The sequence below is a fragment of the Nomascus leucogenys genome, chromosome 17, assembly GCF_006542625.1.
Source record: "Nomascus leucogenys isolate Asia chromosome 17, Asia_NLE_v1, whole genome shotgun sequence".
NCBI classification, from domain to species: domain Eukaryota; kingdom Metazoa; phylum Chordata; class Mammalia; order Primates; family Hylobatidae; genus Nomascus; species Nomascus leucogenys.
In genome coordinates, this window is record NC_044397.1 from 18,459,518 (window position 1) to 18,475,735 (window position 16,218).

Here is a 16,218-nt window from a genome sequence, read left to right on the forward strand (position 1 = left end):
ATGCTGCTATAAAGACACATGCACACGTATGTTTATTGCAGCACTATTCACAATAGCAAAGACTTGGAACCAACCCAAATGCCCAACAACGGTAGACTGGATTAAGAAAATGTGGCACATATACACCATGGAATACTATGCAGCCATAAAAAATGATGAGTTCATGTCCTTTGTAGGGACATGGATGAAACTGGAAATCATCATTCTCAGTAAACTCTCACAAGGACAAACAACCAAACACCGCATGTTCTCACTCATAGGTGGGAATTGAACAATGAGAACACATGGACATAGGAAGGGGAACATCACACTCTGGGGACTGTTGTGGGGTGGGGAGAAGGGGGAGGGATAGCATTAGGAGATACACCTAATGCTAAATGACGAGTTAATGGGTGCAGCACACCAACATGGCACATGGATACATATGTAACAAACCTGCACATTGTGCACATGTACCCTAAAACTTAAAGCACAATAAAAAAATAAAAAATAAATATTAGTTGGTGGTTGAGGGGACCTTGGAAGCTCTGGCTCTTTGAGAGTTAACTTGTACCATAACCACAGAATTTATATTAGTTCTGTACAAATCATGCTGAATTGAGAGACTCCCCATTTCCATTAAAGCATGCCTAATAGTAGATAGTAATAAATGCTTGTCTTTAACTGATAAAGGTCACACCAATTTCTATAATTTTTTGGCAATCTCCATTTTATCATAAATATCGATGTGACTTTTACATTCTATTCCATATTTTACTTTTTCAAGTGGAAAAAAGTATTGCATTTCACCAGCTAAAATTGATACTCCCAAGAATATAATCCATATTTATCTTATGGCATTCAGTGCACTCTAGCTTGTTGCCCATGTGTCTGTTGAGTATGTATGTACCTCCAGGATTGCTACCAGTGGGAAGTTGGTAAAGTGAAAAGAGCATCAGTGTCACATAGGTTTTCTCTCTTTTTAAAAAGTAATAGCAACCATTTTTAACAACTTTAGTAACTAATAGTCTCAATTATTATGTTTATAATTGCTGTTATGGACATCATTAAGAGATATGGGTTAGCTCTATGTAAAGCCGTGTGTCACTTAATGATGACAATACATTCTGAGAAGTGTGTCATTAATCAATTACATTGTTGTGCAGATATCATAGTGACGTGCCCAAACCTTAGATGGTATAGACTGCTGCACATCTGGGCTATATGGCATAGACACTGTAGTACATGCAATTGTTTATTGACAAACATCACGTGGCATATGAGTGCAGCAGAAAATTTTACAGTATCTACTTTCAAATCAGTAAGAGATATTTAATATGCTTTTTTCTATTAGCGATGCTAATTCATTACTCTGGTGAGGAACCAAAAACTTAAATCTTCTCTTCTTTGGAAAGTTCTTAGAGCAACAGTTCGTGTGTTTAAGAATCGAAATTTCAGTTCTAGGGGAAAAAAAGTTATTCTACCCGTGACTCTGCTGCCCTTTTGTAAGGGCTAGTAATAATAGTACTTCAGGCTATTAACTAATAATTTGATTTGAAAATCAAACCCTCAGAAACTGCTTTTTGGTTTATAATTGGTAAAATTAATTATAGAACTTTGCTGGTGTCAACAACCTCATAAGCTTCCTTATAGTTTGTCCTCCCAGAGTGTCTGCATGAATCAGTAACCCAGAAATTCAGAGGCAGTATAAAAATGAACAGTAACTTGTGCATGTCATATAAAAAGGCCCTTAGTATCTGGCCTCTGGCTATCATAATATTCAGCAACTATTCAACTTGCAGCCTACACTCCAGTCTTGAAACTGCTAGCAATTTTTCAAACATGCTGTACTTTCTCTACTCTCTGGTCCCATGTTCTTCCCCACTCCGCTTTTTCTCCCTCCTGGCCATTCCCTCCAGCAGCAGTCAGGGTGCTTACTTACCAGTGATAATCGAAATGGAGATGATTAGAATATGGGCAAAAATAGTAATATAGTACAGAAAGCAATGACTGCTGTGTTAAAATCAGAGTTAAGAGCTATGAAACATAATAGAAATTGGTGGTGTTTAATTAGGATTTAAATATGCAAGATGGGAAAAATGAACGTCTTGATTGGAGTGAACCAGTATAAGCAGCTGAGGAAATAAATGTTCATCAGGAATAGAAAATTCTAAACCTATACAGAAAAATATATGAGAGGTAAGATTAGAAAAGACGAGTCTGGAATTCAAAAGTAAGAACTTAGACCTTATTTTGATAGAAAATCGAAACACTTTTAATCAAGGAAGATATATAATCAACCTTACAAAAGTAAACCAATTAGCAATGTGTGGCACGTGTGCGGTAGTAGGTTAGAACTGACTGATGATTCTACTGTTATTTCTCCTCTAAATAAATGAGAGCTATATTTGAGATATGATGAAAAAGTAATGATAATGGTATTATAATAGAAAATCACTTGCTCCAACAAAAAGTCATTCCCTACAACAGAGAGACAAGTCAGTCATTTCCATGTTGTTGCCATTACCAAAACATTTTTAATGCTTTTGACATTGCCTTCAGAACTGATTTTACATTCTCTTATGTGTTGTTTATGGTGGTGAATAATATTTTTCTTTCCTCACAGGTGCTGTCTTAAGACTAGCTAATTCACTTTGAAAGAACTACTTTTGCAAATTCAAACATGTTACTTCCACTTTCCTGCTGTAAATCATTTGCTTGCTGGAACCACACTAAAATTTGTGCTCATAATTTTATTTAATAAGATATGTAGTTGCCCATGTGCATTTTATGTACCTGCTTTTATTAATAAGTATTCTTATAACTTGGCAAATGATTGAACAAATTTTGAATAACAAAATAGTCTAGGTCGAATCTAATATTGATATTAAATATATACAGTCATAAGATTATTTTGAAAATTAGAGAGTAAGATTAATGAAAAGCAAAATAATTCATTGTTGCTACATAATTCTAAGTTTATTCCAACATATATAATGATTAAGAAGAATATGTGTACATGATTTTCTTTTTAAGGAGAAGGAACGGTTGAAGCAAGAAAAACGTGATGAGAAAAGATTAAATAAAGAGCGTAAACTAGAGCAGCGAAGATTAGAATTAGAAATGGCAAAGGAACTAAAGAAGCCTAATGAAGACATGTGCTTAGCAGACCAAAAGGTAATTTATACGTCATGTACACCATTTCATTCATAAGTTTAATTTTTCCAGTTTTCTTACCTGATTTCTTTGCCAGAGCTGCTATTGTGAAAGCCTTTCATTTTTAACTATAGCAGTGAATTTCCAACTCTAGGTCAATTTGCCTTTCCTAGATAGCTAGAAGTAAACCTCTCTGGAGCTCTTGTGCTGGTAATGGCAGTTTTTTTGTTTGGTTGGTTGGTTGGCTGGTTGGTTGGTTGGTTGGTTGGTTGGTTGTTTTCAGACAGGGTCTTACTCTGTCATTTAGGCTGGTGGGAGGGCAGTGGCAGAATTATAGCTCACTGAAGCCTCAACTTCTCGTTCCCAGGCTCAAGTGGTCCTGTCACTTCAGTCTTCTGAGTTGCTGGGACCACAGGCGCTTGCCATCATGCCTGGCTAGTTTTTTGGGTTTTTGTTATTTTAATATTTTGTAGCGACAGACTCTTATGTTGTCCAGGCTGGTCTTGAACTCCTGGGCTCAAGTGATACAACCACCTCAGCCTCCCAAAGTGTTGCAGGCACAGAAAAATCTTAACTCCTCCCCACATCCCTGTAGATATTTAAATAAATTAGGATTTATAATCTATGACCTCCTTCAGTGCTTTAGGTGGCAAACCTTTATTGAACATGTTTACTACATGCTAGGACTATGCCAAGCACTTATTTGAATTTTCTCATTTAATCTTCAATACAATCCTGCGTAGTTAATATTTCTTCCCATTTACACATAAGAAAACTGAGACACAAAGAGGTTAAGGAACTTGCCCAAGATTACACAACTAATAAATGGCAATTTGGATTCAAACTCCAGTTTGTTAAACTCCAGAGCCTATACTGTTTATCATCTTGCAAGCCAAGAAACTGTGTCCAACCAAAGCACCTCATATGTGCATATGTGTTTTGTCTTCCATAGTGCTTCACAGACATGTAATGTTGCTGAAATACGTAAAAGTATAAATTTAGAAAGATTGCTGTAATCTTGGCAACCAGCATAATTTCATGTACTTTTGTGTAAAAATCAATGATGTTTTGACTATAGTTAAGAAGATGGTACTTCTAGAAAAATATCAATAATGCAGTTCATCTCTATATTATACTTAATTAGTAGGATATGTATTTACTTATATGCAATATTCAAATGATATGCAAATAATGATTATCTCTTGATTTATGTAAGCTCTTTTCTAAAGTGCTTAAAGAAAACTTTTAGTACTCTAGAATGGATTGAACTATATTAATATTCTGTTTATTTACTTAGCATAAATGCTTCTAAATAAAAACGAGAGTATACTTACTAGTTTTAGTCATTTGGATGTTCAAATTTTCCTAAGCAGAGAATGGGTATATAAATTAGTTAACACATTAAATAAGCTCATAGTGATCAAGCTTTTTAAATCCTAAGTGAGCTTCATTTTCTTGTATCTTTTATTTTCATTTAAATTCATATGTACTATATCAAATATGTAAGTCCATTTTAAGCCATATTTTTATTAGCTCAGCTTTGTTATATAAATTTTTAGAATTACATAGAAATGTATATGTTTCATGTGGTTCAAGAAAAAGGGAGAGTGAGAATTAACTGGTTTTCAAGAAGAATATAAAATATTTGTATGAGATGAGCTATTATCTATAGTTTTGTGTTTCCACACGGTATTAACAGAAAAAGTCTTCAATTGGTTACCTCAATAAATGCAGGGTGGAGAAATATTTTTGAACAAGGACCAATTCAGATAAATAGAAATATTTATGTCACTTTTTTAAAATTTAAAGTACTTTTTTAGGCTCTCATTAACAGGCAAAATGTTTTTAATTTAGATTACCTATTTATTGAAATTTTAAAATGCTGATGACAACTGGTACTGCAATTAAGTCATTAAAATGTTAATATGTGAGCATATTTGAGAAATAGCAACAGAGATAGCTAATTTTAATACTGAAGCTAATACTTGCCTAAATACAGGGAAACCTAAAGACCTTTGGTTGCATTATAACTGGGTTTATGTACAGAGTCATGGATTCTAGTTGTGTGGACCTAGTTATTTACCTGCATTCATTAGCCATAGATGGTACCACTTTCTCCAACCATAGAGCCCACAGATGCATGCTGTTCGTTTCTAATCTACACAAAAAAGTATGATTTTTAAATGTCATCATCATTAGAAGAAATTGGTGCACATGCCCCTATAAGTATGTCCATGGTAAAGTACTTTTGAAATGTTTATATTTTATTTAATTTTTGCTCCAGTTATATAATCCATGTTTTGTTAATATGGATGTCAGTTGATTGAATATGCAAGTTGATTAAAATTAATGTCTCTTTTGCAAAGATCTAAGTTCATAATTGAGTTCAACCAAAATTTATTAATGGTTGCTTACTTGTATGATGATGCTTCAAGACACTATGCTTAGTTCCATGGGGGTTACAGAAATGCCCCCAGAGAATTTAGCATCCCAAAGGAAGCTACTGGTACAATACAAGAGGGAAAAGATGGTAGCAGCTTATTTTACTTTAGAAGGTACGAAATCATGGCTTTTAAAAAATTAAGCTATTTTTATTTTATTTATATTTCATTTTATTTTCAGCCTTTGCCAGAGTTGCCTCGTATTCCAGGACTTGTTCTCTCTGGAAGTACATTTTCAGACTGTCTCATGGTGGTGCAGTTCTTACGAAACTTTGGTAAAGTTTTGGGCTTTGATGTGAATATTGATGTTCCAAACCTGAGTGTTCTTCAAGAGGGATTGCTAAATATAGGGGACAGCATGGGTGAAGTACAAGACTTGCTTGTGAGGCTCCTCTCAGCTGCTGTATGTGATCCAGGTCTAATAACAGGATACAAGGTAAAAAAAAACAAAATATAAAATGTTTTAAATTTGTACTGTCAGTGCATTGGTAGATAGCTTTAGCATATTAGCAGAAGATTATGTAGATGGATCTAATTTTTCCACATAATGTCTCACAAAGTTAACTGTAGATTTGTGTCAGGTTACACTTCATACAAAGAAAACCTGGTTATAAGGCTTAAGGAATGTAGACCATTCTCAAGTTATTCTTTTTTCCTCTAGCTGTAGGCAAAGACCAAGGTGATTTAAGGAAATCCTTAAGCAATATTCATCAACAACAGAATTCATAATTCATAAGGCAACTAGAACTTGTATGTGCCTTCTGATATTATACCTTGTTGTCTCTCAATCACTGTGAATAACTGAAGCTAATCAAGGCACCTACAGACCAGCACGTTAAGACCCTGTACTGCTCAGTGGATCCTCAATAAGTTCACATTTATCTTAATTCCAAATACAGTATATATTCCAGGGAGCTTTGCTCTAGATAATATTGTGGAGAGAGAACCTCCCAGATGCACCTGTTTTTCTTCTATCTCCCTCAGTGTTTCCCTATTTATTTTCCCCAGCCAGTAAAACCTATGACACTTTAAAGATAGAAAACACAATACTGTTTTTTAACCACTCTGTCATTCCTGATAAAATGTCCAGATAAAACTTGGGGAAAGGTTGGTGTCGCTTTTATAGTCATGGAAGGCTTCATAGGTAATTTAAAACTTCTGCTACCCATGAATTTGCATACTCTTCTCCCTGCCTGACTTGGAACCAAGGATTTGAAGTGGGGAAAGAAAGATACAAATACTTGAATACTTGTCTGTCTTCTATTGACTATTTTTGTGTCTCTTTCATTTAAAAAAAAGTGAATAAAGCTCTTGTCAGTAATATCTAAATCAAATAATAGGATTTTTAATCTTATTGTTTTTATGGTATAAATGGTTGTGAGTAATACTGATAAAAATGCCAAATTTTATAGGCCAAAACAGCTCTTGGAGAACATTTGCTGAACGTTGGTGTGAATCGAGACAATGTTTCCGAGATTTTACAGATATTTATGGAAGCCCACTGCGGACAAACTGAGCTTACTGAAAGTCTGAAGACCAAAGCTTTTCAGGCTCACACTCCAGCACAGAAAGCTTCAGTCCTGGCTTTCCTGATCAATGAACTGGCATGCAGCAAGAGTGTGGTCAGGTGAGCATATGCCCAGGCTTTTCCATGATTTTTTTTCCATTTTGAATTTTTCTAATCACAAAGTAATACAAATTGATTAAAGAAAATTGGAAAGTTACAGACTAGCACAAAGAAGAGAATTAAAATTGTACTTATCTCAATATTTAGAGATGGCCACTAATAATATCTTCATGTATGTCTTTGTAGTGTATTGAAAAAAAATTTGGATCATACTGTGTGTCTGTAATACGTGGTCTTTGTCACCTGTTTTGTTTAATAATTTTGTTAATTTTTTATACATAACTTTTTTTATATTTTTAGTTGCTATGGTACCAGAATGTGGTACCACCACAAGAATACGGAATTTTTTTTTCCTTCACATCTTTTAAGGACAGATGACTACCTGATTTTGCTTAGTAGCCATTCATAGAATTACGTAGTCACTTTTTATTTTGTTGTACGCTAATAGAACCATAGAGTATTCGTTTATCAATGTATTAATTTATACTTTTTTAAAGCATTTGATCCTATTTAAAAGTCAGAGTTCTCACTCTAGTACTTGTTACTAGTAAAATACTAATACCAACATGTACTCTAGTATTCAGGATTTCTGAACAAATTCATGTTCATCTTCTCCTTGTTATTCATTATTTTACAGATTTTTAACAACTTTTAGTTTTTTACCTTTCTAGAAAAAGGATCAATATTCAGAGTCATGCATTTCTACCAAATATTCAGAGTCATGCATTTCTACCAGTGTGGAAATTTTAAGTTTTCTTTACCTATCTTAGCTATGATATTGTATTAATGTAATTTTTTGTTTGTTTCTGCTATTCACTGACAGTCATCCTAAAAAATATAATAATATTCACATCTTACAATTTTATGAAAGAATAATTTCATTTAAGCATGAGCATGATAACAAATAGTAATGCTGAGTGGCACTTATTCAAAACACATACACCCAAATTCAGTGTAAATGGTACACTATGGTTTTTACCTTAGAAGGGAAAAAGCACCCCTATTTGACTTTACCAGATATCATAATATTCTTAGTTTCTGTTTGGTTGTTTATATATATACACTTAGTATATATGCATATGTATGTATGTGCACTTACGTAAATATCCATGTGTGTTCTGGTATCCTGCTTTGATTTTGGAAATTATCACATCTTAAATACATGCAACAAAACTCGGAATGTTGTCTTTCTAAGGCAGTTGGTGCATAGTTTCTTTCTTGATTTAAGATAGAAACCACAGTGAATTTTCTAATACTAATGTTGTATCCATTGGAGAAGTTATCACTTTTCAACGTACGTGTATACAAAACACATACATATATGAACGTGTATACGCATGAGGTCAGTTGTATCATTTTTACTTACTCAAAAATGCATTAATTTACGCATCAAATTTATTGGATATCAAATTAATGCATTGCGTAAATTGATTAATTTATACTTTTTAATAAATTCTTGCATTGGCAGTGAAATCGACAAGAACATTGATTATATGTCAAACTTGAGGAGAGATAAATGGGTGGTAGAAGGTAAACTCCGCAAGTAAGTCCTGTTTCATTAAAGTTAATGTACTGTTTTCCTTTTATACAAATTCCCAGTAAAGCATATGAATTGCAAAGATAGAATTTAAACTTTTATTGTCTAAAGAAAAGATAATGCTCAATTTAGATGGGATATAAAATTAATAAAACTCGGGCAGAATTTGCAGTGGACAAAAGATACAATGAGATTCATTGAGCTTATATTCTTCATACTTAGAAGAAAGTCATTTTCTCTTTTTTCTTTTAAACAAGTCAAGCAATTACATTTTCTAAGATTGTGGTTGCTATTAAGTTGCTTTTATCACAAATAGAATGTTTGGAACTGTAACTTTTTTTCTTAATTGCTTTCTAATTAAAATTTGCTTTTACGGAATCTAGCTAAACTTATTCAACATTAAAACTTAATTATGTTCCTACCAGAAAATATCAGGCAGAAATTACTCCTATGTTAAGAGGTTAGTTTCTTTGTAGTAATTTGAACTGAAATTTATTCAGTCAGTTAGTATGGGATCAGAAATTATTACTCAGCCGTTGTTAGAATTCTTCTTTTCAACTTTCATCGTTTTTTTAAATGAGTCTAATTCCAAAGAGATATCCAGAATAACTCTTGAAAGTGAATGCATCCTGTAATTTATGGAAACATTTCTTAAGTTTCCTAATTCTAATTTTTTTTAACATTGGTACATTGCTTAACACAAAAGCAATGCCATAAGGTATTTTTGCATACAACTCATGTTTTGCTCTTTTAAAAGTATATTGAGAAGTCTTTTGTTCCATGTCATCACTTTTCGTAATATTTAAAGGCTCAGAATCATTCATGCTAAGAAAACAGGCAAAAGAGACACTTCAGGTGGCATTGATCTTGGAGAAGAGCAACATCCCTTGGGCACACCCACTCCAGGACGCAAGCGAAGAAGGAAGGGAGGAGACAGTGATTATGATGATGATGATGACGATGACAGTGATGACCAAGGGGATGAAGATGATGAGGATGAAGAAGATAAAGAAGACAAAAAAGGAAAAAAGGCTGATATCTGTGAAGATGAGGTAATGAAATTCAGGTTGATTTTAAGACAACTAGAACTGCATAACATATTTTTAAAAACAGAATTTGGAGTCAGATGGATTTGGATTTGAATTCAGTTTTGACATTTACTTGCCTCAGTTTCCTCACCTGAAAACAAATATTACAATCTGTATCCCATAACAATTTTTGTGATGGTTATGTAAATATCTCATAGAATGTCTATACATAAAAGACACTAAGACTGAATAAAAGAAGTTTTTTTAATATAATTACTTGAGAATTCTCCAAAGAGATATGCAGATTTTTAATTTCAGGTATTTTGTTTCATTCTATTAACATACTGTGTTACATTTGTACAGCGCTTCATGCCTTTAAAAGTGTTGTCAGGTTTAGTGAAAATAATGTATTCCTCAAACACCAATTACTATTTCTCTAGTTCTAGGTATTTTTAATCAAAGACGAATAAGGCACTCAGTGTACAGTCTCACTGAGAAGGATTTGCAAAAAGAAAACATAATGTGTTAACTGCTTTGAGAGGGGTATTGACAGTGTGCTAGGCAGATACAACTTAAGAGCATTTAGACTTTCTGAGTAATAAACTCCCACAAAGAGTTTCTGGACCCATCAGCTCAGGCTATAAGCTGAGCTGAACGTTAACCTGGGTAAAGGTCTAGGGAAGAGTGTTCCAGGCAGAGAGAAATGCATGACCAAGGGCACAGAAGCAGGAAACCACAATGTGCTTTAAGGGGATTGCAAGTGCTTCAGTGTTACTGGAGTCTCATACGCAACAATGATGAACTAGGATCTTTTGCTTTTTTAGTGGCAGGAAGCCACTGAAGGGTTATAATCAGAGAATGGCATGGTCAGCATTAATTTTTAAGTTACTCACTCTGGCAGCTATGAGAAAGACACAAAAGGTGGGGCAAAATCAGAAGTGCAGAGATCAGTCAGGAGATACTGCAATGGTTTAGGTGAATTGGGGTAGAAACTAGAGCAGTGGTAGTTGGGATGAGGGAGGAGATGATTTAATAAATATTTAGGAGGAAGAATGGGCAGGACTTGAAGATGGAAGGTAGACCATGTAGGTTGATAGAGTGGTAGGATTGATTTCCAGCAATCTGGTTTGGAAGACTTCGTGCTATTGTTGCCATTAACTAAAATAGGGAAATCAGGAACAGAGTAAGTAGATAATTGAGGGCAGGGGGAGGTAAAGGAACAGATAATTGAAGACAGGAAATGATTATTTATTTTTGGACTTGCTGAGTTTGAGGTACCCATGTATAGGAGCTCAGCAGTCAGTTAGATTTAGGAATCTGAGGCCTGAAGAAGAGTTTGCTCTTAGAAATATAGATCTGCGTGTTATTATCATGTAGATGATAATTTAAAATCACGAGGTAATAAGATTGCAGAGGGGGGATTGGTTTAGTGAATAGAGTAGTGGACTGAGGTTGGAACCTCAGGGAACATCAGTATTTAATAGGAGCCCACAAGGCTCCTTGTTCAAGAAGCAAGAGCAGAGAAGTTAGAGATTTCTATGAGTTGGGGGTCCCCAGGACCACCTTCAGGTTCAGTGATTCACTAGGATGATTCACAGAACTCAGCATATACTTGTGCTTATAGCAATGAATTACTACAGTAAAAGGAAACAAAGCAAAATCAGCAAAGAGTGTATGGGCAAAGTCCAGAGGAAACCAGATACAAGCTTCCAAGAGTCATCTCCCAGCAGAGTCACACACGACAGGCTTAATTCACTCAGCAACAAGTTACAACAACTTGTAACTACTAAATGTTATCTACTAGGGAAGCTCATTAGAGACTCAGTGTCCAGGTTTCTTCTGGGGGCTGGTACCTGTAGGTACCGTCTGCATAGCATGTGCCAAAATATCAGATTCCCTGAAGAAAAGCAGGTATTCAGCATAATCGACATTGTTAGCGCAAATAGTTCAGGTCCATATTAAGAGCTCATCTTAACCCTCCCAAAATCCAAGTTCTCATATGCCAGGCCAAGGACCAACCTTGTAAGAAGGCTTCCAGAGGATACCAATCAGGCCTGCTATGTTAAGTCTTTTCTACACATGTAATAATGACAGTAATCAAGAAAATCAAACATTGCAAAAAGGAGAGTGATAAACAATGTTAAAGCAGTAGGAGGCTAGTGTGATATGGACCAAAAATGTTGATTGAATTTGGCAACATAGAGGTCATTGGTAACCAGTGTCAACACAGTTTTATTAGAGGGATGAGTGCACCTACCAGGCTATAATTGATTGATTACAATAGAAAGTGAGAAAATGAAGATGACTGTTTCAAGCATTGTGCCTCAGAAGACAGGGAGTTCCTAGAGCAGGAGAAGGGGCCAAGGATTTTACAGATGTTAAAGACGAGATGATTTTTGATGGAAAGGAAAGAGTCAATAAAATGAGAGAAGGGGATTTAAGATAAAAGAAATTTTAAAAAGCACTGTGGTATAAAGTTCTAAAGATTTTGGAGGGGCTTCAATCAAGGTGAAGGAGCTACCTTTGAAGAGTAGGTCAAAGGGAAGAAGGCAAGGTCATAGAGGGATGTGTGTGTGTGTGTGTATGTATATGAGTTTAGGGAAAGCTCCATAAGTCATGAAAATGGACACGTATAAAAGATTGAAGTTCACCTTTTATCAGAAAAGAATGCTAGATAGGGCTGTGGAATTGAACTCAAAAAACAACGTACAGCTAACTATTTCTTCTGCCCTCAATGCTAAGAGCACTTAGCTAAGGAAGTCTAGAAAGAACTCTTTTGCCTTATTGCATCAACTCAGTAATGCTGGAGAAATAAAGAAAGCTTAGAGAGATGAATTTATCAATGGAATGTGAAAGAAAGCTGAGAGATGAATTTATCTATGGAATGTGGGAAAATAATATCTAGTTGGAACCAATGATAATCAAATTTATGAATGAATGTAGAACTTATGCTACACAATTCTCTTTCTTAAGTAAAAATATCATGAGTACAAAATGTTTTCATAAATTCTCCATTTCCAATGTTGTATTTTAAATCAGAATGGTAAAAATTATTGGAATGAACTTTTCTTTTTTTGTTAATTTTGGTAAAACATTTAACGTGAGATTCACCCTCTTAATAAATGTTTAAGTGTACAGTATACACTGTTGGTAACTGTGGGCATGAGGTTGTACAACACCTTTCTAGAACTTATTCATCTTGCATAACTGAAACTTCACACCCATTAAATAGTAACTCCCCAATTTCCCTTTCCTCCCAGCCCCTGGCAACCACCATTCTACTGTCTGGTTCTATGAGTTTGACTGTTTTAGATACCTCATATAATTGGAGTCATATAGAATTTGACCTGTGACTGGTTTATTTCACTTTGCATAATGTCCTCAAGGTTCACCCATGTTGTTACTTATGGCAGGATTTTTTTAAGGCTGAATAATATTTCACTATATCTATATATCACATTTTGTTTATTCATCCATCCCTCAGTGGACACTTGGGTTGCTTTCACCATTTGGCCGTTGTGAATAACATTGCAATGAACATGACAGCACAAATACTTCAAGATCCTGATTTCAGTTCTTTTGAATAAATACCCAGAAGTAGGATTGCAGGATCAGATGGTTCTATTTTTAATTTTTTGAGGAGCCTTTATACTGTTTTCCCCAGTGGTTACGCTATTTTACAATCCCACACTCCCAACAGTGTATGAGAGTTCCAATTTCTCCATATCCTTGCCAACACTCCTGTCTCTCTCTTTCTCTTTCCTTTTGAGAGTAACTACCCTAACAAGTGTGAGATGATATCTCATTGTGATTTTAATTTTACATTTCCGTGATTAGTGATGTTGGACATCTTTTCACATTCCTGTTGGCCATTTGTATGTCTTCACTGCAAAAATGTCTATTCAGGTTCTTTGCCATTTTTAAAATCTGGTTATCTGGTTTTTGCTATTGAGTTGTAAGAGTTACTTACATATTTTAGATATTAACCCCTTATCAAATATATGGTTTGCAGATGTTTTCTCCTGTCCTGTGGGTTCTCTTTTCAGTCTGTTGTTTCCTTTACTATGAAGAAGCACTTTAATTTGATATAGTGCCACTTGTCTATTTTTGCTTTGATTCCCTGTGTTTTTCATGTCATATTCAAGAACTCATTGTAATGAATTTAACTTTACTGCTTTTAAGAGTACCAATCTGAAAATGAGACTACATTGAGATTCCTTGCAGAAATAATTTATTTCATAATATTATACTTTTGAAACTACTGAATTATGTACATTCATCTGTGACAAATAATATAAAGGGTATGTAATTTGAGTATCAGAAGTGTAATTACTCAAACAAAAGATAACATTTATAAACAATCTGCTTCATTTGGCAAGTGGAGCTGTTTCCATAGCAGGAATTAAGCCTTTCTGACCAAAATTAATCACCTTTTCATAGAATTAGTAGCCTCTTTTAGCACTTCACATTATAAATTGTTTTAAAGTGTTAACTCATAAGTTCAATAACTTGGACGACTATGTACTGGGATTTTAGTTTATTCCCCTGTATAGTTATCTTACTAAACTAGAACTTATTTACAGAAATTATTTGTTTCACTTGGTTCCTTTTTTAACAGAGAACTAACAAACCATTTTATTCTTTACACATAGACTATTTGAAAATCATTATTAAAGTTTTAAAGGAGATGTGTCATTTAAGGTAGTATTTCACTTTTTTTTTTTTTTTTTTTTTTGAGACAGAGTCTCGCTCTGTCACCCAGGCTGGAGTGCAGGGGCACGATCTCAGCTCACTGCAACCTCCACCTCCTGGTTCAAGTGATTCTCCTGCCTCAGCTTCCTGAGTAGCTGAAATTACAGGCATGTGCCACCACGCCCAGCTAATTTTTGTATTTTTAGTAGAGACAGGGTTTCACTGTGTTGGCCAGGCTGGTCTCAATCTCTTGACCTTGTGATCTGCCTGCCTCGGCCTCTTGCAGTGCTGGGATTACAGGCGTGAGCTACTGCACTCAGCCATATTTCACTTTTTTATGATTATTGAATTATAGAGTTAAATAGATTTTAGGATTTCACTGGCAAAGGTAGATCCTTGTTAGTAATGTGAGAAAACAATTTCAAAATTTTGTAAATTAATAAATATTGGACCTAAGAAGTCAAATTAACATTTCATGTTAAATGATTTGAATTATTCTTTATAATAAAGAACTGGCAGACACATCAATTTCCTATATAAGTAAAATTTTGACTACTTAATGAAATTCATAAGTTAGGCACATTAGTTCTCAAAAAATAGATTTGACCTCTCAGTTAAGTTTTAAGTAGAGTATTGGTAGTTACCTTCCTTAAAGGATTGATTGCAGGGAGGTTTTCTTATTGAGACCCATATGATCCCTCTCGATTAGAAGATACTGCCCTTGACTAGATCATAGCCCCCTTATCTCAAAGAGAATTCCCTGTTCTCACTCTTCATTCCATCATTCTGTAGAGTTGTGTTGACACCTATGGGAGTTTAACCTCACAAGTTGGCCTGTGAGAGGTTCTGTGGACAATTAAACTCTGATATATAGGGACATATAATGATGCTCTTTTTTGGTTGGGGAACTGTGACTGGGATAGGTTCTGTGTTCTTAGTTTTGTTGTTGCTGCTACTACCTTTCTCTCTGTTCTTCCAAGTTTTTTTTAATCTCTGAAAATTTTAAGTGCTATTAGCCAAAACTCCTTTAAATAAAACTTTAGGAGACATTTTATTTCTTTTTGCATTGTAGGAAGAGTCTTAAAAATTGCAGTTAGAATATTTGGCTGATACATGGCATTTTCAAATATTTGATATCTTATTTTGAATATTTATTGATTGAATTGTATTTTTGCATGAACAGATTATCAGACATTTGTCCTGCTGATCAGAAGATCATTTTAGAATCTGTATATAAATATTCCCATAAAAGTCAAGATTTAAGAGTTGTTGAGCTAGTTATCTTTTAAGGTTTCTTTTAATTCCAAATAGAATTCATGCTACTGTTAGCACAAATAATGTGCCTAAACACCTTTGTAACTTGGTTCCCTAAATTTGGGTAAGGAGTGGATGAATGAGAGATAATGGTAAAACTATGGGAGTCTTTTTTTTCACTTTTTTTTTCATTGGGTAGTAGCCATACTGGTCAGAAATACATATTTGTGTGTGGTTGGTGACAGTGTGGCTTTTTATAAATGCTTATAGGAAGTAAACATCAAAAACAAGTTGTTATTTTTCTTTAATCTGGGCTGTACCTGCATCTTCTTAGTAAAGTAGGAACACTGTTGGTTACTTTCAGATCTGTTCTTACTTAGTCCTCACAAAACCTTCATGTAGTGGGTAACATTATCACCAAATTTACAGATGAATCGCCTTACAAAGGTTAAGTAATTTGCCTATGTCTAGTAGTGCAGCTAAGATCCAAAGAAACCCGTGTAC

At 34.5% G+C, this 16,218-nt stretch overlaps 1 protein-coding gene across 1 annotated transcript in view; it reads left to right on the forward strand.

The window, feature by feature from the left end:
• The window catches only part of BAZ2B (bromodomain adjacent to zinc finger domain 2B), a 321,145-nt gene that overhangs the window by 240,683 nt on the left and 64,244 nt on the right, over nucleotides 1–16,218 (forward strand). The window contains exons 22-26 of the mRNA XM_030796599.1: nucleotides 3,016–3,156; nucleotides 5,758–6,012; nucleotides 6,989–7,203; nucleotides 8,672–8,746; nucleotides 9,549–9,792. Coding sequence (XP_030652459.1) covers nucleotides 3,016–3,156; nucleotides 5,758–6,012; nucleotides 6,989–7,203; nucleotides 8,672–8,746; nucleotides 9,549–9,792 — 930 coding nt within the window. The remainder of the gene's footprint in view (nucleotides 1–3,015; nucleotides 3,157–5,757; nucleotides 6,013–6,988; nucleotides 7,204–8,671; nucleotides 8,747–9,548; nucleotides 9,793–16,218) is intronic.